The sequence below is a fragment of the Chiloscyllium plagiosum genome, unplaced genomic scaffold, assembly GCF_037043375.1.
Source record: "Chiloscyllium plagiosum isolate Xiang-an unplaced genomic scaffold, Cpla_swu_hap1 HiC_scaffold_24, whole genome shotgun sequence".
Lineage (NCBI taxonomy): Eukaryota > Metazoa > Chordata > Chondrichthyes > Orectolobiformes > Hemiscylliidae > Chiloscyllium > Chiloscyllium plagiosum.
The window spans coordinates 61,273,787-61,301,349 of NW_028270162.1; the positions used below are offsets into that span (position 1 = coordinate 61,273,787).

The 27,563-nt window shown below is 43.9% G+C and overlaps 1 protein-coding gene across 6 annotated transcripts in view; it reads left to right on the forward strand.

Moving 5' to 3' along the window:
* LOC122562872 (tRNA (32-2'-O)-methyltransferase regulator THADA) overlaps window positions 1-27,563 on the forward strand; it is a 236,575-nt gene that overhangs the window by 2,212 nt on the left and 206,800 nt on the right. For 4 of the 6 annotated variants that reach the window (XR_015761289.1, XM_088000251.1, XM_043716172.2 and 1 more), the window contains exons 2-6: window positions 13,457-13,521; window positions 14,343-14,370; window positions 16,472-16,617; window positions 26,244-26,366; window positions 27,280-27,400. Coding sequence is in view for 4 of the 6 variants with exons in the window: in XM_088000251.1 (XP_087856377.1) it covers window positions 13,457-13,521; window positions 14,343-14,370; window positions 16,472-16,617; window positions 26,244-26,366; window positions 27,280-27,400 (483 nt within the window). In the remaining 2 variants the exon portion in view is untranslated. Of the gene's footprint in view, window positions 1-13,456; window positions 13,522-14,342; window positions 14,371-16,471; window positions 16,618-26,243; window positions 26,367-27,279; window positions 27,401-27,563 lie in introns of those variants that run through there. The other 2 variants (XM_088000252.1, XM_088000253.1) reach the window with 2 other exon arrangements.

Below are 27,563 nucleotides of genomic sequence, written 5' to 3' on the forward strand. Positions count from 1 at the left end.
TTCCTTTTGGTTGCAAAAATAACAGGAGAGGTGGCGCAACAATGGCTTATAACAGAAATTTGGGATAGTAACAGAAATTTGGGATAGTATTAGATCCAAAGAGAGAAATTTGTAGAGAAAACAGCAAGTCTGAGGATTAGGAGCATTGTACAATTCAGTAAAAGAGGATGTAATATTTGATCAAGGTGGGGGAGGGAAATAACAATATGTGTAAAATTGCAGGAATTATAGAAACTGACCATAAAAGCTCCTAAAATATGTGAAGAGAAAAAGATTGTTAAAGACAAATTTAGGTCCATTATAGTCAAAAGCTGGGGAAATTATAATACGCACAAATAAATAGCAGAAAACAGAAATGGAACAAAAACAGAAATTCAAGCAGGTCTCACCAGAGCTGATGAAGAATCACCAGACTTTACACGTTAACTCTGCTTTCTTTCCACAGATGCTCCAAGACCTGCTGAGTTTCTCAAGCAATTTCTGTTTTTGTTTGTTTCAGATCTCCAGCATCTGCAGTTCTTTGTTTTTTGTCAGAACAGAACTGATTCTGTCTTCACAAAAGAAGGCACAAGTAACTTCTGACAAATGTTAGTGAACCGGTGAACGGGCAGAATTGAAAGAAATCAGTATTAGTGAGAAAATGGCTCTGGGGAAAGTAATGGGATTAAAGGCTGAGAAATCACAAAGGCCTGATAATGTACACCCCAGAATACTAAAGGAAGTGGCCCTGGAAATATTGGATACATTCACGGACATCTACCAAAGTTCTGTTAAATCTGGAGCAGTTCCTGCACGTTGGAGTGTGCTAGATATAACCCTGCTATTTAAAAAAGGAGGGGAAGAAAGAATCTCATGTCAGTTAGTCTAACATCAGTGGGGAAATGTTAAGAATCTATTATAAAAAAATTGATAACAGAACATGTGGAAAACATTAATGTGATTGGACAAAGCCGGCATGAGCTTATGAAAGGCAAATAATGATTAATGGATCTACAGGAGTTTTTTGAGATTGTAACTTGTGGAATAAATAACGGTAAACCAATGGATGTGGTGGATTTGGATTTTAAGATAAGGTCCTTCCAATAAGAGGTGAGTGGACAAAGTAAAAGCACATGGGATAGGGTGTAATATATATTGGCATTGATTGAGAACTGGTTGATAGAAGGAAACAGCAAGTGTGTATAAATGGGTCTTTTCCAAGTAGTGCTTGGGCCCCAGCTATTTACACTATATATAAATGACCTGGGTAAAGGGACAAAATGCAACATTTCCAAAATAAAACAAAGAACTGGAGAGCTGAAACAAACAAAATCAAATTGCTCGGGGAACTCTCAGATTTTGCAGCATCTCTGGAAAGAAAACAGCATTGACATATCAAGTTCAGTGATCCCTCGGGGCAGCGATATATTTGTGTATAATTTCTGTTTTTGATTGCAACGTGTCCAAGTTTACTGATGACAAAACTGGGTAGGGTTTGGAATTATGAGGAGGATGCAAGGAGGATTCAAAGGGTTTAGACAAATTGAATGTGGGCAAACACATGGCAGATGCAGTATAACATAGCTAAGTGTGAAATTATACACTTTGGTATGAAAGTAAGATAGGAAGAGTATTATTTAACTGGTGATATATTGGGATGTGTGGGTACACAAAGGGATCTGGGTGCCCTCCTTGTACATAAGTCAATGAAAGTAGACAGTTACAGTTTAAAGATAGGCCATTAGAACTGAGAGGAAGAGCCATTTCTTCTCCGAGAGTGGTGAACCTTTGTGGAACTCGCCACCACAGAAAGCAAAAACATTGTATCATTTCAAGAGGGATTTGGATATAGTACTTGAAGCTAAATGGATTGAAGGATGTGGAGGAAAAGTGGGAACAGACTGTTGAGTTGGATGATCTGCCATGATCATAATGAATGGTGGAGTAGGCTTGAAGGGCCAAATGGCCTACTACACCTATTTTCTGTTATTCTAAGTGAGGTGGATGCAGGACACAATTAGAAAGGTGAATGGTATTTGGCCTTCATTGTCAGAGGATGAGTTCAGAAATAAGGATGTCTTACTGCAGTTCTGCAAGGCCTTGATGAGACTCCACCTGGGGTATTGCAGGCAGTTTTGGTTTCTCTACCCAAAAAGTGACACACTTGCCATTGAAGGAGTGCAGTGGAAGTTCACTAGGCTCATACTATGGATGGTCGGTGAAATAGCCCCACAGAGGCTGATATCTTGTCACCAAGGCACCCGTTATTTACGCATGGAGAGTCCTTGACACTGGTCTAGCTCTCTCAGGGTGATCAGGATGATGACACTTTTGTTTTTTTAAAAATTAATATCCCCATGCTGTGCACCATACAACTGTGGTGCTTATTTTTTTTTCCACAGCACCCATGTTGTGTTGTGCAAGGACTCAGAGAAAATATCATCTGTGTAAATAATTTTATTCAATATTCCACCACAACGAAAAACATCAATGTGGTTAGGGGAACCAGTAACAAGCAAAGCCCGATATGGGCAATGCTTCCATGGAAAAAGTGAAGGGGGAGGGTAGGGATCAAATCAAAATAAAATAGGGAAAATAGAGCACTCCACCCCCTGTGGTGCCCACCTCTCCCTAAAGGCATCGAGAGTGTTGGTGGATACTGCGTGCTCCCTCTCCAAGGCCACCTGGGCTCGGATGTAACAGGGGAAGAGGTGCAGGCAGTCACCCAAAATGACCCCCTCCATGGCCTGCTGCCTGGGCCTGTTTGTAGCCAACCTGGCCAGGCCCAGGAGCAGACCCACGAGAAGATCTTCCGACCTGCCCATACCCCTCTGCACCAGGTGCCCAAGATCAGGAGCATGGGGCTGAAGTGCAACTAGAAGCAGAGGAGAAAGTTCTTTAGGTAACTAAATAGGGAGTGCAAATGCTCACAACCAACATACACTACACTGTGCCTCAAAACAAACAGTTGAACTGGGAGTCCGTGAACCACTGCAACACTTCACTTGGCGGGAAGAGTGAGGACTCCTGTGTAGAGAGCGCTCCAAACATTCCTTTTGTTTTCTTTTTCTTCACAATAAAGAGTAACAAGTGCGTAAATTTTTATTTACGTACCAAGCCATAAATCTTTATTGATGTTCCACCACCAGGAAGAAAGGAAACACCCAAGTGGCCAGTGACAAGCAGTGCCCTTCTCAACAAAGGGCAATGTTGCCTAATCAAAAGGTGAAGGGGAGGGTGGGGATTAAATCAAAATAGCATTGGAAGGGGAAATCTAACACTCCACTCCCTGCTCTTTCTCCAGGGACATCCGGGCTTGGACATAGCCGCGGAAGAGGGGCAGGCAATCGACCCCCTCCACGGCCTGCTGCCTGGACCTGTATGGCCAGGCTCAGAAGCAGACCCATGAGGAAATCCTCTGACATTCCCTCCCCCTCTACATGGGGTGCCCAAAGCTCAGGAGCAGGGGACTGAAGTGCAGCCGACAATCCTGTTCTTTTTGTTCTTTTTTTTTGCAATAAATTTCTCTGTCTATTCTAATCCACTGCATTAGAGTGTCAACCCAGAGTTTTGTGCTTAAAGCATCATTAGATAACTCGTGTTCTATGAGGTCCACCTGCTGACCTAATTGCAATCACTACAGCAGGGCTATCCTATGAGGAGAGATTGTTTTGACTGTGCCTGTGTTTAATAGAGGGAGAATGTTGCGAAGAGATCTGATACATACCTCTAAAAATCCACCATGGCTATAGGGAGGACGTTTCCTCTGGTTGGGCAGTCTAGAATCGGGGCACAGTCTCAGGATGCAGGGTAGACCATTCAGGACTGAGATGAACAATTTCTTCACTCAAACAGTGATAAACCTGGGGAATTTTCTACCACAGAAGGCTGTGGAGACTATGTCACTGAATATATTCAAGAAATGATTTGGAGATGCCGGTGTTGGATTGGGGTGTACAAAGTTAAAAATCACACAACACCAGGTTATAGTCCAACAGGTTTAATTGGAAGCACACTAGCTTTCGGAGCGACGTTCCTTCATCAGGTGATTGAGCGTTGCTCCGAAAGCTAGTGTGCTTCCAATTAAACCTGTTGGACTATAACCTGGAGTTGTGTGATTTTTAACTATATTCACGAAAGTGATAGATAAATGCTCAGAATTTAAAGGAATCAAGGGATATTGGGAGAAAGGGAAGTCCCACATTGGGACTACCAACATAGGCAAAGCTAGGGTGGAGGACCTGTTTGAGGAAATCCCAACAATTAAAGGGAGTCAGCGGGCTGAGTTGAGTATGATTGCCATCACAAAAGAGAAAGTGCTAGAAAAGCTAAAAGGTCTTAAAATTGATAAATCTCCTGGCCCCGATGGGATACATCCTAGAGTTCTGAGGGAGGTGGCTGAGGAAATAGCGGAGGCGTTGGTTGAGATCTTTCAAAAGTCACTGGAGTCAGGGAAAGTCCCGGATGATTGGAAGATCGCTGTTGTAACCCCCTTGTTCAAGAAAGGATCAAGACAAAAGATTTCAAAGTTTGTGCAAAGATTTGTAGTTCGGGTGCTCGTTGTTGTGGTTCTGTTCGCCGAGCTGGAAGTTTTTGTTGCAAACGTTTCGTACCCTGGCTAGGCGACATCATCAGTGCTTGGGAGCCTCCTGCGAAGCGCTTCTTTGATGTTTCCTCCGGTGTTTATAGTGGTCTGTCCCTGCCGCTTCCGGTTGTCAGTTTCAGCTGTAGTGGTTGGTATATTGGGTCCAGGTCGATGTGTTTGTTGATGGAGTTTGTGGATGAATGCCATGCCTCTAGGAATTCCCTGGCTGTTCTCTGTCTGGCTTGCCCCACGATAGTAGTGTTGTCCCAGTCGAATTCATGTTGCTTGTTGTCTGCGTGTGTGGCTACTAAGGATAGCTGGTCGTGTCGTTTCGTGGCTAGTTGATGTTCATGTATGTGGATTGTTAGCTGTCTTCCTGTTTGTCCTATATAGTGTTTAGTGCAGTCCTTGCATGGTATTTTGTACACGACATTCGTACAATACAGGAAAGCCACACACACAGACCAAGTCCTAAACTATGAAAGTAACCACCCCAACACACACAAACGAAGCTGCATCAGGACACTATTCAAAAGGGCCACAACACACTGCAGTACACGAGGACTGCAAAAAGAAGAAGAGGAACACCTATACAAGGTATTCGCCAAAAACGGATACCCGCGGAATTTCATCAACAGATGCCTAAGAGAAAGACCACGGAACGAGGACATACCACAACCAAAAGGACTAGCCACACTACCATACATCAGGAGCATCTCGGAACTGACTGCCAGACTACTGAGACCCCTAGGACTCATAATGGCACACAAACCAACAGCCACGCTCAGACAACAACTCACCAGAACAAAGACGCGATACCCAACATAAGCAAGACGAATGTCGTGTACAAAATACCATGCAAGGACTGCACTAAACACTATATAGGACAAACAGGAAGACAGCTAACAATCCGCATACATGAACATCAACTAGCCACGAAACGACACGACCAGCTATCCTTAGTAGCCACACACGCAGACAACAAGCAACATGAATTCGACTGGGACAACACTACTATCATAGGGCAAGCCAGACAGAGAACAGCCAGGGAATTCCTAGAGGCATGGCATTCATCCACAAACTCCATCAACAAACACATCGACCTGGACCCAATATACCAACCACTACAGCGGACAGCTGAAACTGACAACCGGAAGCGGCAGGGACAGACCACTATAAACACCGGAGGAAACATCAAAGAAGCGCTTCGCAGGAGGTTCCCAAGCACTGATGATGTCGCCTAGCCAGGGGACGAAACGTTTGCAACAAAAACTTCCAGCTCGGCGAACAGAACCACAACAAGACAAAAGATGGAAAATTATAGGCCAATTAGCCTAACCTCTGTTGTTGGTAAAATTCTAGAATCCATCATTAAGGATGAGGTTTCTAAATTCTTGGAAGAGCAGAGTCGGATTAGAACAAGTCAACATGGATTTAGTAAGGGGAGGTCGTGCCTGACAAACATGTTGGAATTCTTTGAAGAGGTGACAAATAGGTTAGACCAGGGAAACCCAGTGGAAGTGGTCTATCTAGACTTCCAAAAGGCCTTTGATAAGGTGCCACACGGGAGGCTGCTGAGCAAGGTGAGGGCCCATGGTGTTCGAGGTGAGCTACTGGTATGGATTGAGGATTGGCTCTCTGACAGAAGGCAGAGAGTTGGGATAAAAGGTTCTTCTTCGGAATGGCAGTCGGTGACAAGCGGTGTCCCGCAGGGTTCAGTTTTGGGGCCGCAGCTGTTCACGTTATATATTAATGATCTGGATGAAGGGACTGGGGGCATTCTAGCGAAGTTTGCCGATGATACAAAGTTAGGTGGACAGGCAGGTAGTACTGAGGAAGTGGGGAGGCTGCAGAAGGATCTAGACAGTTTTGGAGAGTGGTCCAGGAAATGGCTGATGGAATTCAATGTGAGCAAATGCGAGGTCTTGCACTTCAGAAAAAAGAATAGAAGCATGGACTACTTTCTAAACGGTGAGAAAATTCGTGAAGCCAAAGTACAAAGGGATCTGGGAGTGCTAGTCGAGGATTCTCTAAAGGTAAACATGCAGGTTGAGTCCGTGATTAAGAAAGCGAATGCAATGTTGTCATTTATCTCAAGAAGGTTGGAATATAAAAGCACCGTTGTGCTACTGAGACTTTATAAAGCTCTAGTTAGGCCCCATTTGGAGTACTGTGTCCAGTTTTGGTCCCCACACCTCAGGAAGGACATACTGGCACTGGAACGTGTCCAGCGGAGATTCACACGGATGATCCCTGGAATGGTAGGTCTAACATAGGAGGAACGGCTGAGGATCCTGGGATTGTATTCATTGGAGTTTAGAAGATTAAGGGGAGATCTAATAGAAACTTACAAGATAATACATGGCTTGGAAAGGGTGGACGCTAGGAAATTGTTTCCGTTAGGCGAGGAGACTAGGACCCGTGGACACAGCCTTAGAATTAGAGGGGGTAAATTCAGAACAGAAATGCGGAGACATTTCTTCAGCCAGAGAGTGGTGGGCCTGTGGAATTCATTGCCGCAGAGTGCAGTGGAGGCCGGGACGCTAAATGTCTTCAAATGTCTTCAAAATGGAATTGAGATAGAGGATCAACCATGCTTATATTGAATGGCAAAGCAAGGCCAAATTAAACAGGCAGGAGGGTGGAAGAACACATCATCTGCTCGGACAAGGAGGCATTCCACTCACGAGGTTCCCAGAAGTCCACCTATTTTGAACAAGTAGCTTTTCCTCCCCTCATCATCCAGACAGCCCTCCACTCCACCACCTCCATTTCCCGTTCCACTGCTCTAAACCTCCCCCCCCCCCCCAAAGCAATAAAGACAGAGTCCCCCTTGTCCCCACCTACCACTCCACCAATCTCCACATCCAACGTATCATCCTTAAACACTTCCACCAACTCCAACTCGACCCCACCACCAAGAACATCTTCCCCTTCCCACCCCTCTGTGCCTTTCACAAGGACCACTCCCTTTGCCAATCCTTGGTTTGTGCCACTCTCCCCACCAACCCACCCGAACCCCCAGGTACCTTCCCCTGCAACCGGAAAAGATGCAAAACCAGCTGGTACACCATCGCCCCTCACCTCTCGCCAGGGCCCCAAACTGTCCTTCCAGGTGGGACAGAAGTTCACCTGCCTCTCGTTTAACTGAGTTTACTGCATCTGATGCCCCCAATATGGTCTTCTCTACATCGGGGAGACTGAACGCAAACTTAGGGAACGGTTCGCCGAGCATTTCAGCTGGGCCCGCAAGGGCCGACCGGACCTCCCAGTCACCGCCCATTTCAATTCCCCCTGCCACTCCCTTTCTGACATGACCAGCCTTGAGCTCCTCCATTGCCAAAATGAACTACATAGAGGAACAACACCTCATCTTAGGCCTGCGCAGCCTACAGCCCGGAAGACTCAACATTGAGTTCTCCAATTTCAAATAACCTCCCTCCCCCTCCCCCTCCCTTCCACTGCTCCCTGCCACCAACCAGATTCATTCCTTCCGTTAACCAACCAGGTCACACTCTTTACCTGTCTTCACCTGACCCACTTCACCACCCTGCCCCAGCCACTCCCTTTATCTGCAGCTCCCCTGACACCCATCTTCAGTCCTGAAGAAGGATTACACCTGAAACGTCGACTTCTCCACCTCCTGATGCTGCCTGGCTTGCTGTGTTCTTCCAGCCTCCTACCTGTCTATTTTGGATTCCAGCATTTGCAGTTTTTTTTCATCTCGAAGCAGTGCCAAATGGCCTACACCTGTTCCATGTTTCTGTGTCCTTGTCCAACATAATGTTACTGTAATTTCTTAAATATTGAGTACCTGTGCTTCTGAAATGGTAAGAGGATGGAAAGTTTAGATGTACAAAGAGAACCTGAGATCCTTGTTAATAAGTCACAGAAGGCTCATGTGCAGGTGAAGAAAGCTATTAGAAAGGTTAATGTTAGCCTTTATTGCAAGAGGATTTGAGTACAGAAGTAATGAAACCTTAGTTCAATTATATAGGAGCTTGGTTTAGACTGTACCTGGAATACTGTATGCAGTTTGGTCTCCTTATCTCAGGAAATTATAATTAACAGAGAGGCTTCAACAAAGGCTCATCAGACTTATTCTGGGGATGACAGGACTGCCCAATGAAGAGAGATTTGATAAACTGAGCCTGAATTCTCTGGGATTTTGAAGAATGGGAGGTGATCTGATTGAAATCTACAAAATACTTAAAACAGGATGCAGGTCTGGACTTAGACACAAGCGCCAGAGACACAATTTAAAGCTAAGGGGGAATTCACTTAGCTCCGTGATAAGGACAATTTCTTCTTACTCAGAGGGATGAATCTTAGGGATTCTATACCCCAGAGGGCTGTGGAAGCTCAGTTACTAAGTATGCTTAAAGTACAAATTGACAGATGTCTGCATACCAGTCATGAAAAGAGATATGGGGCTAGTGTGAGCAAAAGTCATTGCACCAGTGAGTCATAGAGATGTACAGCATGGAAACAGACCCTTCGGTCCAACCCGTCCATGCCGACCAGATCTCCCAACCCAATCTAGTCCCACCTGCCAGCACCTGGCCCATATCCCTCCAAAGTCTTCCTATTCATATACCCATCCAAATGCCTCTTAAATGTTGCAATTGTGCCAGCCTCCACCACATCCTGTGGCAGCTCATTCCATACACGTACCACCCTCTGCATGAAAAAGTTGCCCTTTAGGTCTCTTTTATATCTTTCCCCTCTCACCCTAAACCTATGCCCTCTAGTTCTGGACTCCCCGACCCCAGGGAAAAGACTTTGTCTATTTATCCTATCCATGGCTCTCATGATTTTATAAACCTCTATAAGGTCACCCCTCAGCCTCTGACGCTCCAGGGAAAACAGTCCCAGCCTGTTCAGCCTCTCCCTGTAGCTCAGATCCTCCAACCCTGGCAACATCCTTGTAAATCTTTTCTGAACTCTTTCAAGTTTCACAACATCTTTCCTATAGGAAGGAGACCAGAATTGCATGCAATATTCCAACAGTGGCCTAACCAATGTCCTGTACAGCCGCAACATGACCTCCCAACTCCTGTACTCAATACTCTGAGCAATAAAGGAAAGTATACCAAACGCCTTCTTCACTATCCTATCTACCTGCGATTTCACTTTCAAGGAGCTATGAACCTGCACTCCAAGGTCTCTTTGTTCAGCAACATTCCCTAGGATCTTACCATTAAGTGTGAAAGTCCTGCTAAGATTTGCTTTACCCAAATGCAGCATCTCACATTTATCTAAATTAAACTCCATCTGTCACTTCACAGAACCCAGTTGTAATCTGAGGTAATCTTCTTCGCTGTCCACTACACCTCCAATTTTGGTGTCATTTGCAAACTTACTAACTATACCTCTTATGCTCACATCCAAATCATTTATATAAATAATGAAAAGTAGTGAACCCAGCACTGATCCTTGTGGCACTCCACTGGTTACAAGCCTCCAGTCCGAAAAACAACTCTCTACCACCGCCCTCTGTCTTCCACCATTGAGCCAATTCAATATCCAAATGGCTAATTCTCCCTGTATTCCATGAAATCTAACCTCGCTAACCAGTCTCCCATTGGGAACCTTGTCAAACGCCTTACTGAAGTCCATATAGATCACATTTACCGCTCTGTCCTCATCAATCCTCTTTGTTTCTTCTTCAAAGAATCAAGTTTGTGAGACATGATTTCCCACGCACAAAGCCATGTTGACTATCCCTAATCAGTCCTTCCCTTTCCAAATACATGTACATCCTGTCCCTCAGGATTCCCTCTAACAATTTGCCCACTACCGATGTCAGACTCACTGGTCTATAGTTCCCCGGCTTGTCCTTACCACCTTTCTTAAACAGTGGCACCACTTTAGCCAACCTCCAGTCTTCCGGCACCTCACCTGTGACTATCGATGATACAACTATCTCAGTAAGAGGCTCAGGAATTGCTTCCCTAGCTTTCCACAGAGCTCTACAGTACACCTGATCAGGTTCTGGGGATTTATCCACCTTTATGCGTTTCAAGACATCCAGCCTTCTCCGTAATATGGACATATTGCAAGATGTCACCATATATTTCCCTACATGCTATATTTTCCATGTCCTTTTCCACAGTAAGTACTGATGCAAAATACCTGAAGAAGGGCTTATGCCCGAAACATCGATTCTCCTGATCCCTGGATGCTGCCTGACCTGCTGCGCTGTTCCAGCAACACATTTTCAGCACTGATGCAAAATACTCCTGTGGCTCCACACAAAGGCCGCCTTGCTGATCTTTGAGGGGTCCTATTCTCTCCCTAGTTACCCTTTTGTCCTTGATATATTCGTAAAAACCCTTTGGATTCTCCTTAACTCTATTTGCGAAAGCTATCTCAAGTCCCATCTCCAACAAGAAAGAATATAAATATATTCCTTTAACATTTAATGGCGTGACCAATGTTGAATCTCCCACTATCAGTTTCTTGGGAGTTATTACTGACCAGACACTCCACTGGACTAGCTATATAAATACTGTAGCTGTAAGAGCAGATCAGAGGCTCAGAGTCCTACGAGGAGTAACCCACACCCTGACTCCCCACAGCCTGTCCATCATCTGCAAGACATAAGTAAGGAGTGTGATGGAATATTCTCCAGTTGCCTGGATGAATGCAGCTCCAGCAACGCTCAAGAAACTTGACACCATTCAGGATAAAGCACTTGATAGGTACCACATCCACTGACATCCACCGACACTCAGTAGCAGTATTTTGTATGATCCACCAGATGCTCTGTAGAAATTTATCAAGGAGGCTTCCAAATCCATAATGGCAATCATCTGGGAGGATGAGGGCAGCAAATACATGGGATAGCCACCACCTGCATGTTTCTGTCCAAGTTACCTCCTATCCTGATTTGGAAGTATATCACCATTCCTTCACTGTTGCTGGATCAGTTTCCTGGAACTTGATCCTAATAACATAGATGGTGCACATGCACTGAATGGAATGCAGCAAAAAGGCAGCTCACCACCACTTTTGCAAAGCTAACCAGGGAAGAGTAATAAATGTTGGCTCAGCTTGAGATGCCAATATTGTAAGAAGGGTTAAAAAAAATCATCCCATCTCCTCTGCATCTCCACTGTCGTCACCTTCACTCTCTTTGTTCTCATCTCCTCCTGTCTCTCCATACCCCTTGCCTTCACTCACTCTAATCCCATCTTATCCACCCTTTTTGTTCCAATTGACTGCCCCCAATCTACTTCCATCATTCAATTCACTTTACTCCCATTGCCACTTCTAGTTTGTTCCTATCTCCACTTACTTGCAAGACTTGCTCGATCTCTCCCATTGTCATTGTGTGTTCATTCCCATCTCCATCTGGGATAACACTGACATGCTCCTGCCCACCTCAATCTCTCTTACCACTCACTCATTCCTATCTCCATTGTGTGCAACACTTGTTTGCTCCCAACTTCACCACCCGCATCACTTGCTTGCTCTCATTCTTTTCATTTGCATCATTCACTTCCTCTCTCCTATCTCTACTGCTTACAACACTCACCCATTTCTTACTACAGATGGATATTTCTCTTGTGTCCTGAATTACAAATTTGATAGTACTAAGTATGGCAAAGTTTTTATTAACTGGCATCTAGATTAGATTAGATTACTTACAGTGTGGAAACAGGCCCTTCGGCCCAACAAGTCCACACCGCCCCGCCGAAGCGCAATCCACCCATACCCCTACATTTACCCCTTACCTAACACTATGGGCAATTTAGTATGGCCAATTCACCTGACCTGCACATCTTTGGACTGTGGGAGGAAACCGGAGCACCCGGAGGAAACCCACGCAGACACGGGGAGAACGTGCAAACTCCACACAGTCAGTCGCCTGAGGCGGGAATTGAACCCCGGTCTCTGGCGCTGTGAGGCAGCAGTGCTAACCACTGTGCCACCGTGCCGCCCACATCTATGGGACTAGAAGTGTGCTAGTTGATGAAATATTCCAGATAATTAAGATATACGTACAATCGCAGTAAACTGACCAAATATGAAGCTTTGAGACGTCAACATCTCTCAAAAAGTTCTTTGTAAAACATCAACACACCTACTAAAAATCAATGTAAAACACACACAGTAAGTAAAAGAAACATAGTACAAGGAAAAACACGTCGTGGTTATAACTTATGTACAGCATAAATACTTGGACATCGTGGTAGATTGTTGTATTTGAAGTATATAATTTTTGCCAGTTTATCAGGAATGTCAGTTGATATGGTCTTGGTTAAAACAAAGTTTGATGTATATCATTGGCTGTAAAAAGTTAAAAATCACAACACCAGGTTATAGTCCAACAGGTTTAAATGGAAGCACTAGCTTTCGGAGCACCGCTCCTTCATCAGATGGTTGTGGAGTATACAATTGTAAGACACAGAATTTATAGCAAAAGCTTACAGTGTGATGTAACTGAAATTATACATTGAAAAATACTTTGATTGTTTTTAAGTCTATCAAATGTTAGAATGACCACATTAGTTTAATCCTTTTGGGATCTTCCCTGCATGCTTGCATTTCTGTAGAAACTTGATGTCTGTGTCGATATGTGCGATCAAGTTTCATTCTACTGTTCACACTGTAAACTTCTGCTGTAAATTCTGTGTCTTACAATTGTGTATTCCACAACCACCTGATGAAGAAGCAGCACTCCGAAAGCTAATGCTTTCAATTAAACCTATTGGACTATAATCCGGTGTTGTGTGATTTTTAATTTCGTATACCCAATCCAACACCGCATCTCCAAATCATGGCTGTAAAGTGCTTTTAGACATCCTGTGACCTATATAACTGTGTACAAGTCTATACAGATGCAAGTCTCTTTCTCACAGTCATGTTTTTGATGTTGATTAATAGGTCAACAGAAGAAGAGGAATGCAGTGATCAAGAAGATGCAGAGTGACGTACTGGAGAGAGAGGGGGTACGTGGGGTTTAATAGTGCAGACTAACTGGGGAGTTCATGGGTATATTGTGTCATTTAACATTGTTGGCTCTTACTCCATGTTGACACTTTGTGGTGTTACTAGTAAGCTCTCTCGAGCTCTCCTGTCATCAAAGGACTGGACGGTGAGCAAGCAGATTGCAGGCTGAAATGGAACAGCGCGCATGTAATTTGTCTGGGGGCTAATGTGTGTGTCGCTTGTGTGTTGAAACTGATCCATGCTGATGGACAGCAAGTGGACAAGGAATTAGAGGCTCGTGGGAATGCAATTTGTCAGCGTCTTTATGAAAGGAGGAGGAAAAAGGGTGTGTGCGTCTGTTTGTGTGGAAGAGGGAATATTAGGGGCAAGAAATTCTGCCAAAGACACACAAAACCGTGGTTAGACTGAGGCGAAATTTGCCAAAACATTTGAGCCAAACTTTTCAGGAATGATATTGCAAAACGTCAAGGGTGGTAAAGTTCAGAATTCATTTTGGCAAGTGGCAATTGACCTTGGTCAGTTGTTCATTTTAAATCTGGGATTGATAGATTTTTGTCATCCAGACATTTTAAGGGATAGGATATATAGGTGTATAAGACAGGTATTTAGATCATTAAACAGAGAGACTAAATGTCCTCCCTCCGTATGTGTAATTTTGTGTATGTGTATATATATATATATATATATAGATTTCTTTGATCATAGACTGCATTTTGACCCCTCTCTCATACAAGCTGTTATTTATTCAGTGCATTATTTTGCTTTGTAATAAGCCATGTTTCACTCTGTTGCCTCCCCTTCTCCACTTTCTTGTTTTCAGGTGCTGTCAGTGACTGAGCTGCAAACAGGTATGTGACTGGGTCTGTTTATATTCAGCAGATCACACACTGGTGTTGTGCTTGTTCTTCCCCCATCCTTAATCTGTGCTTTCCTGTCAAACCACTTACATCTCCTGCTACGATTGCCATAGGGAAAGTGTAAACCACGGGGAAAGTGACCAAGTGAAGAAATTGCCGAGATTTCACTTTTTTTTAGTTTTTAATTTGAGGACAATCAGAATCAATACAAAATATACATGATTTAACAGGCAAGTTATAATAAAAAGGTAATTTTCAGTGTACACAGTCAATACAATACAGGTGGTTCTTCTATAACGTGATAGTTATGTTCTTGTGCAACTCTGTGTTATAGAAAAATTATGCTTTAGGAACAGCGCTTAAAGTATTGGTGATGTAATTGCATTATAGCCAATACACATTTAAAAGTTCGCACTTCAGAAACAGTGTCTTCAATTTGTCAATTGTGTTACAGTGAATTTGTGTTAACGAAATGGGCGTTATAGCAGAACAACCTGTACAGGTACATCTCAGGCAAAAACAAGTACCTACTTAACTCCAAACGGATATGGCTTCAACCTCAGGCTTTCAACGAAATTGTTTGGATGTGATTTGCATTCTCTGGCAGGTGTATTCTATCCAATCTTGGCAATTTCTTCACTTGGTCACTTTCCCTGTGGTTTACACTTTCCCTATGGCAATCGTAGCAGGAGACGTAAGTGGTATGACAGGAAAGCACAGACTAAGGATGGGGGAAGAATGTCCCTGGATAGAGTTAAAACCGTCAAGGCACACATCTATCACTCTCTCCTGTCTGGCCATGTCAATCTTGTGGGCCTAGTTTTTGAGATTTCCATTTTAACTGAATGACCAATAGTACCTGGTTCATGATTTGGTCCTCTGATACAAACTGTCAGCAATTTTACTTGTTGAGGTTATGTTCATCACTTTTTAGAATTTTGTCTTTTTTTAAAAGCTCTCTTGTGCATTGCATCTGTAAACGCTGATCGAATTCTGTTTTTCTTTTTACTCAACAGAAAATTAGCCTTTTCATTGACAGCTTTACTGTCTTCACTTCATATACATTTGTGTTTGTCTTTCTTTCTTTGCTTTTTCTTTGGTTGCACTTGTGTGCTGATTGCCTTCTGTTTACAACTGTCCTTTGCCTTCTTACTCTCCTTTGTGTCTGTCAGCCACAAGGCTTCTGTGTTTTAACTTCTTTCCTGTCGATACTGATTCCAGGTCAAATATTACCAACCTCATTGATCATTAATTCTTACTACGAAGAAAGTTACATTTGATTCCTTTACAATTGGTGCAAATTCTTCAAGGTCCTTTTCAAAACAAGTACAGACTTGTTCTTCGATGCCTTTACTGTATTGTAATCAGGAGGTCATGTGGTACAATAATAGCAAACCTACCTCTGGACACATGATCCATGACCTTACAAAAACTTGTGTTTGGTAATTGCTGCAGGACTTCATTAGCGTTTCCTGTATGCTTACTTTGGGAGTTCCAACTGTTGGCACTCACATCTGTTGGGAAGCTGGCTCCCAGTGTACTATCCAGGACAGGTAAAGTACAGCTTAGATATAGAATAAAACTCCTTTAGTGCAGAGAACAATCCTGAATTTAACTGCCCTGCACTGCCGAAGTGTAAATCATTTCCAGTTCTGACTCTGCTATTCATCGCCAGTTCTGTGCAGAAGCTATATCGAAAGTGGCTGATATTTACTTCAGATTGCAGCCAGAGGAGAGTTTGTTATGTTGGCTTGGGCAGAACTTGAACCCAATGCAAGTGGAATGCCTGACCCTGTGCTCTTCCTTCCTTATGCCCACATTTTTAAAATTAATTTGTAATTTCTCATTCCTGATGTCCTGGGCTGGCTACACACTATTCTGAGTCTTTAGCCATTTTGGTGAGAATCTATGCTGCATTCCAGAGTGGCTATCTGTTGGACTTTTTATGGGGTTTTGTTATAGTTGATTCCAGTAATCCCATTATTCCAGGGAGTTGTTTGTCTCTTTTTATTAGACTGCGCAGTTAATCCTCATGGCGGTGAAGTGATTGACTGTAACTGGCAGTAACTTGGAGGCTTTGTCATTCTTTCAGTCAGTGCTTGTGTGGAGAAGCATGTGGGCTGGTTTACCTGCACTGATCACCTTGAACTGCTGTTAAATAGAGTGTCTGACACCCTTAGTCACCTGTTGGAGTCCGAGAGCATAGGCAACAGAGACTGGAGTCAACTGACTGTCAAGGTGAGGCATTTCCATTGCTTATCCTTTTTAGTGTGTTTGCTGTAGTTTAATGGACCGGTTTGTTGTGTTGAGACCTCTCTCATGATGAGCAGTCTCCAAGCAATGTCGGTTGTCGATGTGCCTGAGGTGGAATGTAGACTCTCACCACCATCTGCAGGGGCACTCTTGAATGAACAGTTAAAGGTCATGTTTTTAATGTTTCTAAGATTTATTTTATTCATTGTATTAGTGAAGTTATAATCCAAATGTTACACCTTTATTCAAAAGAGGATGCAAGGATATGACCAAAAACTCCAAGCCAGCCAGTTTCACCCTGGTAGTGGAGAAGCTTCTAGAAATGATTATACTTTGGGATAAAAATAACCCTCAAGCAAATGCAGATTTGTTCAGGGATGACTGGATTTTTCTAAAGTCAAATGTTTAACTATGTTTTTTGATGAACCAACAAAGAGTGTTTGAGGAGAATGTTTGATGTGGTGGACATGAAACCATTTGATAGAGTGCCATATAGTACACTTGCCAGCAAAAGTTAGTGGTTATGGAACAAGAAGGTCAGTGGCAGTCCAAATTGGAATTTAAAAATCACACAGCACCAGATTATAGTCCAACAGGTTTAATTGGAAGCACACTAGCTTTTGGAGTGACGCTCCTTCATCATCTGAACTTCACCACAAAACTACAAGGAGTGCTTTGTAATGTTATTATGCATCCACCAAATGTTTCTACACCTTTTGCTGTACCAAAAGCTGGCACTTTTCCAGGGCTTGGATATAGGCCCCCTAAACAGCTCCAGAAATTAGGTCCTATATTGAAGCCAGTTCCCATAGCACCTGCTCCTTCACCAAATGCCTCCTTAGCACAATTTTTGGCATCAGGTAAGAAAACTTTGACCTTAAATTTGATGACAGACATACAGACTCAATAGCATGAATGGCCTTCAGTGGCAAATGATTCTGATAAGACTGCCTCTTTCCCATTACAATATTTTGTTTTGAAGCAATTATTGACGCTGTTCCTCTGTTACACTAGCATAGATCCAACCAGAGAAAAACAATGGGTGTGCTTCATTGCAAGCCATCATTAGGTCTCTGGATTGGAATCTAGATTAGAGTGGTGCTGGAAAAACACAGCAGGTCAGGCAGCATCCGAGGAGCAGGAAAATCGACGTTTCGGGCAAAAGCCCTTCATCAGGAATAGAGGCAGGGTGCCAGCAGAGTGGAGAGATAAATGAGAGGGGGGTGGGGGTGGGGAGAAAGTAACATAGAGTACAATAGGTGAGTGAGGGTGGGGATGGAGGTGATAGGTCAGAGAGGAGGGTGGGTTAGGTAGCAAAGAGTACAATGGGTGAATGGGGGTGGGGATGAAGATAATAGGTTAGAGAGGAGGGTGGAGTGGGTAAGTGGGAAGGAAGATAGCCAGGTAGGACAGGTCATGAGGGCAGTGCTGAGCTGGAAGGTTGGAAGTGGGGCAAGGTGGGGGGAGGAGAAATGAGGAAACTGGTGAAATCCACATTGATGCCCTAGGGTTGAAGTGTTCCGAGGTGGAAGATGAGGCATTCTTCCTTCAGGCGTCAGGTGGTGAGGGAGCAGCGGTGGAGGAGGCCCAGGACCTCCATGTCCTCAGCAGAGTGGGAGGGGGAGTTGAAATGTTGAGCCACAGGGCGGTGTGGTTGATTGGTGCGGGTGTCCCGGAGATGTTCCCTAAAGCGCTCTGCGAGGAGGCGTCCAGTCTCCCCAATGTAGAGGAGACCGCATCAGGAGCAACAGATACAATAAATGATATTGGTGGATGTGCTGATAAAACTTTGATGGATGTGGAAGGCTCCTTTGGGGCCTTGGATGGAGGTGAGGGAGGAGGTGTGGGCGCAGGTTTTGCAATTCCTGTGATAACAGGGGAGGGTGCCAGGACGGGAGGGTGATTTGTTGGGGGGGTGTGGACCTGACCAGGTAGTCACTGAGGGAAAGGTCTTTACGGAAGCCGGAAAAGGGTTGGGGGGGGGGGAAATATATCCCTGGTGGTGGGGTCCGTTTGGAGGTGACGGAAATGTCTTCAGATGATGTGGTTTATGCGAAGGTTGGTAGGGTGGAAGGTGAGCACCAGGGGGGTTAGAACATAGAACATAGAAGAATACAGCGCAGTATAGGCCCTTTGGCCCTCGATGTTGCGCCGATCCAAGCCCACCTAACCTACACTAGCCCACTATCCTCCTTGTTACAGTTAGAGGGGTGGGGTTTGAGGGCGGAGGTGCGGGATGTGGACGAGATGCATTGGAGGGCATCTTGAACCACGTGGGAAGGGAAATTGCGGTCTCTAAAGAAGGAGGCCATTTGGTGTGTTCTGTGGTGGAACTGGTCCTCCTGGGAGCAGATACAGCGGAGGCGGAGGAATTGGGAAAACGGGATGGCATTTTTGCAGGAGGGAGGGTGGGAAGAATTGTATTCCAGGTAGCTGTGGAAGTCGCTGGGTTTGTAAAAAATGTCAGTGTCCAGTCGGTCGCCATTAATGGAGATGGAGAGGTCCAGGAAGGGGAGGGAGGTGTCAGAGATGGTCCAGGTGAATTTAAGGTCGGGGTGGAATGTGTTGGTGAAGTTGATGAATTGCTCAATCTCCTCGCGCGAGCATGAGTTTGGTACTGGGTAATGAGCCCGGCCAGGTGTTAGACTCGGAAGTAGGTGAGCACTTTGGTGATAGCGATCATAATTCTGTTATGTTTACTTTAGTGATAGAAAGGGATAGGTGTATGCCACTGGGCAAGAGTTACAGCTGGGGGAAAGGCAATTATGATGTGATTAGGTAAGATTTAGGAAGCATAGGATAGGAAGGAAACTGTAGGGGATGGGCACATTAGAAATGTGGAGCTTATTCAAGGAAAAGCTCCTGTGTGTCCTAGATAAGTATGTACCTGTCAGGCAGAGAGGAAGCTGTAGAGCGCGGGAGCCATGGTTTACGAAGGAAGTGGAATCTCTGGTCAAGAGGAGGAAGAAGGCTTATGTTTGGATGAGATGCGAACGCTTAGTTAGGGTGCTTGAGGGTTACAAGGTAGCCAGGAAAGACCTAAATAGAGAGCTCAGAAGAGCCAGGAGGAGACATGATAAGTTGTTGGCGGATAGGATCAGGGTAAACCCTAAGGCTTTCTATAGGTATTTAAGGAATAAAAGAATGACAAGAGTAAGATTAAGGCCAATCAAGGATAGTAGTGGGAAGTTGTGTGTGGAGTCAGAGGAGATAGGGGAAGCACTTAATGAATATTTTTCGACAGTATTCACTCTAGAAAACGACAATGTTGTTGAGGAGAATACTGAGATACAGGCTACTGGACTAGGTAGGAGTGAGGTTCACAAGGAAGAGGTATTAGAAATCCTGCAGTGTGTGAAAATAGATAAGTCCCCTGGGCTGGATGGGACTTATCCTAGGATCCTCTGGGAAATCAGGGAGGAGATTGCCGAGCCTTTGGCATTGATCTTTAAATCATCATTGTCTACAGGAATAGTGCCAGAAGACTGGAGGATAGCACATGTGGTTCCTCTGCTCAAGAAGGGGAGTAGAGACAACCCTGGTAATTATAGACCACTGAGCCTTACTTCAGTTGTTGGTGAAGTGTTTGGGAAAGGTTATAAGACATAGGATTTATAATCATCTAGAAAAGAATAATTTGATGAGGGATAGTCAGCACGGTTTTGTGAAGGGTAGGTCGTGCCTCACAAACCTTATTAAGTTCTTTGAGAAGGTGACCAAACAGGTAGATGAGAGTAAACTGGTTGATGTGGTGTATATGGATTTCAGCAAGGCGTTTGATAAGGTTCCCCACGATAGGCTATTGTACAAAATGGGGAAGAATGGGTGGCACGGTGGCACAATGGTTAGCACTGTTGCCTCACAGCGCCAGAGACCTGGGTTCAATTCCCGCCTCAGGCAACTGACTGTGTGGAGTTTGCACATTCTCCCCGTGTCTGCGTGGGTTTCCTCCGGGTGCTCCGGTTTCCTCCCACAAGAACACAGAAGGTGGTGGTTGATGGGAAATGTTCATCCTGGAGTCCAGTTACTAGTGGTGTACCGCAAGGGTCGGTGTTGGGTCCACTGCTGTTCGTTAGTGGGCGGCACGGTGGCACAGTGGTTAGCACTACTGCCTCACAGCGCCAGAGACCCGGGTTCAATTCCCGCCTCAGGCGACTGACTGTGTGGAGTTTGCACGTTCTCCCCGTGTCTGCGTGGGTTTCCTCCGGGTGCTCCGGTTTCCTCCCACAGTCCAAAGAATTGCAGGTCAGGTGAATTGGCCATGCTAAATTGCCCGTAGTGTTAGGTAAGGGGTAAATGTAGGGGTATGGGTGGGTTGCGCTTTGACGGGGCCGTGTGGACTTGTTGGGCCGAATGGCCTGTTTCCACACTGTAAGTAATCTAATCTAAACGACCTGGATGAGGGTGTAGAAGGGTGGGTTAGTAAATTTGCAGATGACACTAAGGTCGGTAGAGTTGTGGATAGTCACGAAGGATGTTGTAGGTTACAGAGAGACATAGATAAGCTGCAGAGCTGGGCTGAGAGCTGGGAAATGGAGTTTAATGTGGACAAGTGTGAGGTGATTCACTTTGGTTGGAGTATCTGGAATGCAAAGTACTGGGCTAATGGTAAGATTCTTGGGAGTGCAGATGAGCAGAGAGATCTCGGTGTCCAGGTACACAGATCCTTGAAAGTTGCCACCCAGGTTGACAGGGTTGTTAAGAAGGCATACAGTGTTTTAGCTTTTATTAATAGAGGGTTTGAGTTCCGGAACCATGAGGCTATGCTACAGCTGTACAAAACTCTCGTGCGGCCGCATTTGGAGTATTGTGTACAATTCTGGTCACCACATTATAAGAAGGATGTGGAAGCTTTGGAAAGGATGCAGAGGAGATTTACTAGGATGTTGCCTGGTTTTGGAGGGAAGGTCTTACGAGGAAAGGCTGAGGGACTTGAGGCTGTTTTCGTTGGAGAGAAGAAGGTTGAGAGGTGACTTAATAGAGACATATAAGATAATCAGAGGGTTAGATAGGGTGGACAGAGAGAGCCTTTTTCCAAGTATGGTGATGGTGAGCACAAGGGGGCATAGCTTTAAATTGAGGGGTGATAGATATAGGATAGATGTCAGAGGTAGTTTCTTTACTCAGAGAGTAGTAAGGGTATGGAATGCTTTGCCTGCAACGGTAGTAGATTCGCCAACTTTAAGTACATTTAAGTCGTTATTGGACAAGCATATGGACGTACATGGAATAATGTAGGTTAGATGGGCTTCAGATTGGTGTGACAGGTCGGCGCAACATCGAGGGCCGAAGGGCCTGTACTGGCTGTTATTTTCCAAGTTCTTTCCCACCCTATCTATTTGCATGGCGACATTCAGGGCAATATGACTTGAACCCGAAGATCCCTCTGTGAATCAATGCTGTTTCGGGTCCTGCCATTAACTGTATACTTTTCCTTAAAATTTGATCTTCCAAAGTGCAAGACCTCAAACTTACCTGGATTAAACTCCATCTACCATTTCACTGCCCATATCTGCAACTGATCTATATCCTGCTGTATCCTTTGACAACCTTCTACACTATCCACAACTTCACCAAACTTTGTATCCTCTGTGAACTTACTAACCCACCAATCTATGTTTTCATCCAAGTTAATTATTTAAATCACAAAAGTGGATCCATTGGAGAGAGTACAAAAGCGCTTTATGAGAATGCTTCCGCCGTGAGAAGCATCAATTATGAAGCTGGATTTGAGACGTTGGGACTGTTTTCTTGGAGAACAGAAGGCTAAGATGAGATTTGATTAATGTTTTCAAAATCATGAAAGGTCTGGACAGAGGAACAGGAAGAAACTATTCCCTTTGGCCATAGGATCAAGAATGAATGGATGCAGATTTAAAGTGACTGGCAAAGAGATAAAATGTGATTGAGAATGAATTTTCTCCTATAGCCCAAGTAGTTACGATCAGGAATGCAGTGTCTGGAAATGCGGAGCAGGTGGGTTCAATTGACACTTTTAAGAGGGCATTCCTGTAGTCTGTCACTGGATACCAGCCTCCAGTCACATAAACAGCCTTCAAACATCACACTCTGGCTCTTGTCCTGATCACAACTTGGATCCAACTTGTTAAAGTATCCTGAATCCCATGTGCTTTTGTGTTCTTCATCAATTTTCTATGTGGGATCTTGTCAAAGGCTTTATTGAAATCCATAGAACCTACATCACCTGCACTATGCTCATTTACAAATCTGGTCACTTCCTATAAAAGTTCAACCAAATTTGCTATGCATGACCTCCCTCTGACAAAGCCATGCTAATTATCTCTGATAAAACCTTGCCTCTCTAAATAGGAATTCATTTTCTTCAGAATTTTCTCCAAAAGGTTTCCCAACCACTGATGTGAGATTCATTGGTCTGTAGTTCCCTGGTGTATCTCTATCACCCTTCTTGAAACGTGGAAACATATTTGCTGTCCTCCAGTCCTCTGGCACCTCCCCTGTGGCCAAAGAGGAAATAAAACTTTGGGTCAAGGATTCTGTAGTTTCCTCCTTCATCTCCCACAGCAGCCTGGAATACAACTCATTTGGATCTATGGATTTCTATATCAAACTGCTCAAGAGCTTCACAGATTATCATCATCTAATTCACCTGTCTGGCTTTATTCCCAGAAGTAGGTCCAGTGCTGTAGCATCCCTTGTAGGACCGTACACATGTCTTTATGAAAAGTTCTCCTCAATATAGTTCAAAAAATCTGAGTCCTCTAAACCGTTTATACCATGATTATCCCAATATATACTGGGGTAGTTGAAATCCCCTAACATAATTACCCTGTTGCTTTTTTTGCATACTTCAGTGAATTGTCTACATATTTGTTTCTCTGTTGCCTCTGTCTATTTGGGAGCAATGTGACTGCCCCTTTTTTATTCCTGAGCTTTACCAGAAAACCTCACTTGACACTTCTTCTGTGTTGTTAGACTTAAAGGGCCTCATGGGATCTTTAAATTGTTCAAAATGTTTGCAAGGACACACATGCATGTCAATATGTAGCTAATTGAGTAGCTCACTCTACCTAATATATCCATCAACTAATGAGAGAATCTATTACCTTAAACTACTTTGTACATTTTTGCAAGGTTGTGAAGGTTTGTAGCTCAGGTTGAGGTTTAGGGTGTAGGTTTGTTTGCTGAGCTGTAGGTTTGATATCCAGACGTTTCATTACCTGGCAACATCATCAGTGGCGACCTCCAAATGAAGTGAAGCTGTTGCCTCCTGCTTTCTATTTATATGTTTGTCCTGGATGGGGTTCCTGGGGTTTGTGGTGATGTCATTTCCTGTTCGTTTTCTGAGGGGTTGATAGATGGTACATATACAAACTAATGAGTCTCACTGCCTTGTCTTCATGCAGGAACGTTGAATGGCTGGCACTTGGAGTTCTATCTCCGATTCTGTGGCATTGGTCTATTGAACCGCAGTCCTATAGGGAAAGTCCATGGCCCCAGTCCCATGAACACAGTCTGATGTTGAAAGTTCAACGAGTGGGATTGTTCTGGTTCATGCTGTATTGTCATTTTATAGTACTTTCAGTACTTTTCCAGACACTCCATTGTGCAGAACATCAGTTGAAAAAATCTCCGTGACTCTGTGTTAACTGCATAAAAGAATGGTTCCTGCAGATAATCATGGCTCCCTCCCAGCCAAAATATTTTTTTTTAAACAGCAGACTTATTTAATTTGTTTTTCCACTTTCCTTCTGTTGCTCAATGTCATGTCCAAATATAATTTTTAACCCCAAGATAAAGATTGAGTGAGTTCCAAGATGAGATTGAGTGAGTGGACAAAAGTGAAGTTTGCAATTTTTGAGAAGATTTGTCGCTCAAGTTGAGGTTCAGAAGTAAGTTTGCTCACTGAGCTGGAAGGTTGGTTTCATCACCATGCTAGGTAACATCATCAGTGAGCCTCCGGTGAAGCACTGGTGTTATGTCCCGCTTTCTATTTATGTATCTCGGTCTGTTAAGGTGAGGAATATCATTTCTGGTTCTTTTTCTCAGATGTTGGTAAATGGGGTCCAAATCAATGTGGTTATTGATGGAGTTCCGGTTTGAATGCCAGGCCTCTAGGAATTCCTGTGCGAGTCTCTGTTTAGCCTGTCCTAGGATGGATGTGTTGTCCCAGTCGAAGTGGTGTCCTCCTTTATCTGTATGTAAGGATAGTAGTAGTGGATCATGTCTTTTGTTCACTTTGGCAGGAATAATTAAAAAGCAGAGAACAACTGCAGAATTCCTAGATGTAGAAGGATCTAGATGTTCACTCCAGTAATTACAACAAGTTCGTATGAATGTTCAGCAAATAATTATGAATGCTATCCTTTATTGAAAGAGGAATTGTGCATAAAGGTAAAGATGTTATGCTTGAATTGTACAAGGCATTGATGAGACCACATAGAACATTACAGCACAGTACAGGCCCTTCAGCCCTCAATTTTGTGCCAACCTGTGGAACCAATCTGAAGCCTATCTATCCTACACTATTCCATTTTCATCCATATGTTTAACCAATGACCATTTAAATGCCCTTAAAGTTGGCGAGTCTACTACTTTGCAGACAGTGTGTTCCAATCCCCTACTACTCTCTGAGTAAAGAAACTGTCCTTTAACCAATGGTCTATCCAAATGGATGTATTATTCCCATGAAACAATCTTAAACAACTATTTCCTACACTGTGTACAGTTTTGGTCTCTTTATTTAAATACAGATGTAAATGCATTGAAGACAGTTCAGAAGAGGTTTACTAGATTAATACCTGGAATGAGTGGATTGACTTAGTTTTTCGATGAATTGGAGCGGCTGAACTTGTTTTCACTGAGGTTTAGAAGAGTGGGGTATGATTTAATTGTAGTGTGTAAGATCTTCAATGGTCTTGATATTAAATATTTTTGTTTCCTATTGGGGATACTTCCAGAACTAGGTCATTCTGGAAAGTGCCTTTGCTGGAGATAAGTGCACTGGTTTTGTTGAGTTCATCCTGAGCAGCCTTATGATGCAGAAGCATGTTCCCCAGGTTGTTCACGGGGACACAGACCAGAAAAAATATCATTGTACCTGGAGGGTTATCACCTTGGTGAAAGATGCAGTTTGGTGTCCCTGAAACTGGCTGGCCTTTCAGCACAAAGAGTTGTCCTCAGCAAGTGTTGCACAAAAGCCCATTCCAAGATCCAGCACTGCATACTGAGGGGACAGCCACTAAAGATGTGCAGTGAGGAAAGATTGCTGTCCAAGGAGTTAATAACTTGTTGAACTCCATTGAATGCTTGTCACTGAATGTACGTATTAAACATAGCAGGGATTGCAATTGAATTGAGGTATTCATTGTGCTTAATGGAGAAAAGTTATATTTTATTGTGTTTTTCATGATGTCCAATTTGAAATATTTTGGAGTGTACTTGTAGATATTTTTTGAACAAGCGTATTTTTGCAAAATACTGTAGTGTCTTACGCAAGTGAAGGGTAGCAGTGTAATAGTTCTAAGGGCAGAAATTAGTCAGAATAAACATCAACTAAGTTTGCTGTAATCTTGTCAGAAACATTTGCGTCTTTGTTTATATGTGCCTGATGACCCATTCTGGCTTCCTAGATCTGTCTTCAGATCTTCCAGGCTGTACCCAAAAATATTGGAGCCATTGTATGGAGGGGGGAGTGTGGAAAAGAAGCTCTGCAAAGGATTGTGGGATTTCTGTTCCAAGTCATCATGAGCCAGGTGAGTTACTGCCAAGGTTACAATGTGTTTGCAGTACATCCCAGTCCATTGCTCTGCATTCAGAAGACTAGAGACCATTTTCATTCCTCTGGATTGTAGTCTAGTTATTGGAGATAGGATTCAGTTGATAAAAGAGATTGAGTCATATTTTCCTTAAGAGGTTTCAGTGGATGAAAGCGGCAAGTGTCTTTAATCTTTAATTAGAGCGAGCAAGTAAAAGGACACAGAATCTGAAGTCAGGATTGGGAAGGGCAGAGTGATACTGGGGAGCAGGACAGGACTGATTCCATCAGAGTACGTGAGGGTGGGATTGGATATATGCTTTCCTGGTCTTACCCCCTTCTGCTACTCAAGCATAAGCTGGTCAGATAATTTAGAGAAAGCACTGACATGCAGTCGAGCTTTGAGTTTTAAAGCAGGAAGAGAAGGAAATGTGTGCCGGCTGCAAGTTTCCATCTTTCAGAGAAGTTGGAGAGAGGAATCAGTCTTCATATGAATGCAGGCGACACAGGAAAGTGGGGATCTGCATAAAGTAGCTTCTGGAATAGAGGTGGAAAATTCGGAGGATCACTGAGCATTTACAAAATTAGGAGGAGAAGACTGATTGCATGTATGAGGAGTTAGTTGGAAGACCTTTCCCTTATTTCCTTCTAGGAACAGGAACCTGATTTGGGCAGATGGAGCCTTTGTGGAGAATGAGTCATTGAAAAGATACTGTGGGTTTCACAAAGAAGGAATCTGGTTTTGAGAAGAGCTTTAGGAAAACTGGTGATGTTGGTGTCCTGAATGGATCAGAAGAGTGAATGAGGCCAAGTATCATGATTGAGGGGCAAGCTGGAGGGATGAGTGGTTGCGATGGTGGAATAATGCAGGCTGTCTCTATTTCTTACCCCTATGTTGTTTGCTGTTGCAGAGTTTACACACAGACAGCCGACTACTGGCCAGTACAGCACTAGTGAAGCTGATCAACAGCAGCCCTCAGCCCCAGCTTGGGGCAGTGGCAGCACTCCATGCTGTCCAATTGACACAAGAAGGTTAGTAATCATTCCACTTCCTCAGTGAAACCAGATGTGGATGATGCTTGAGTAACCTTGCACACCCATTTCTGCGGTTCTTTTACCTTGATTTTCCAGTCTTAACTCTTTGTACTTTGGCCTCATTTTCAGGCATTGGTGACTTTGTTTGAAGAGGTATAAC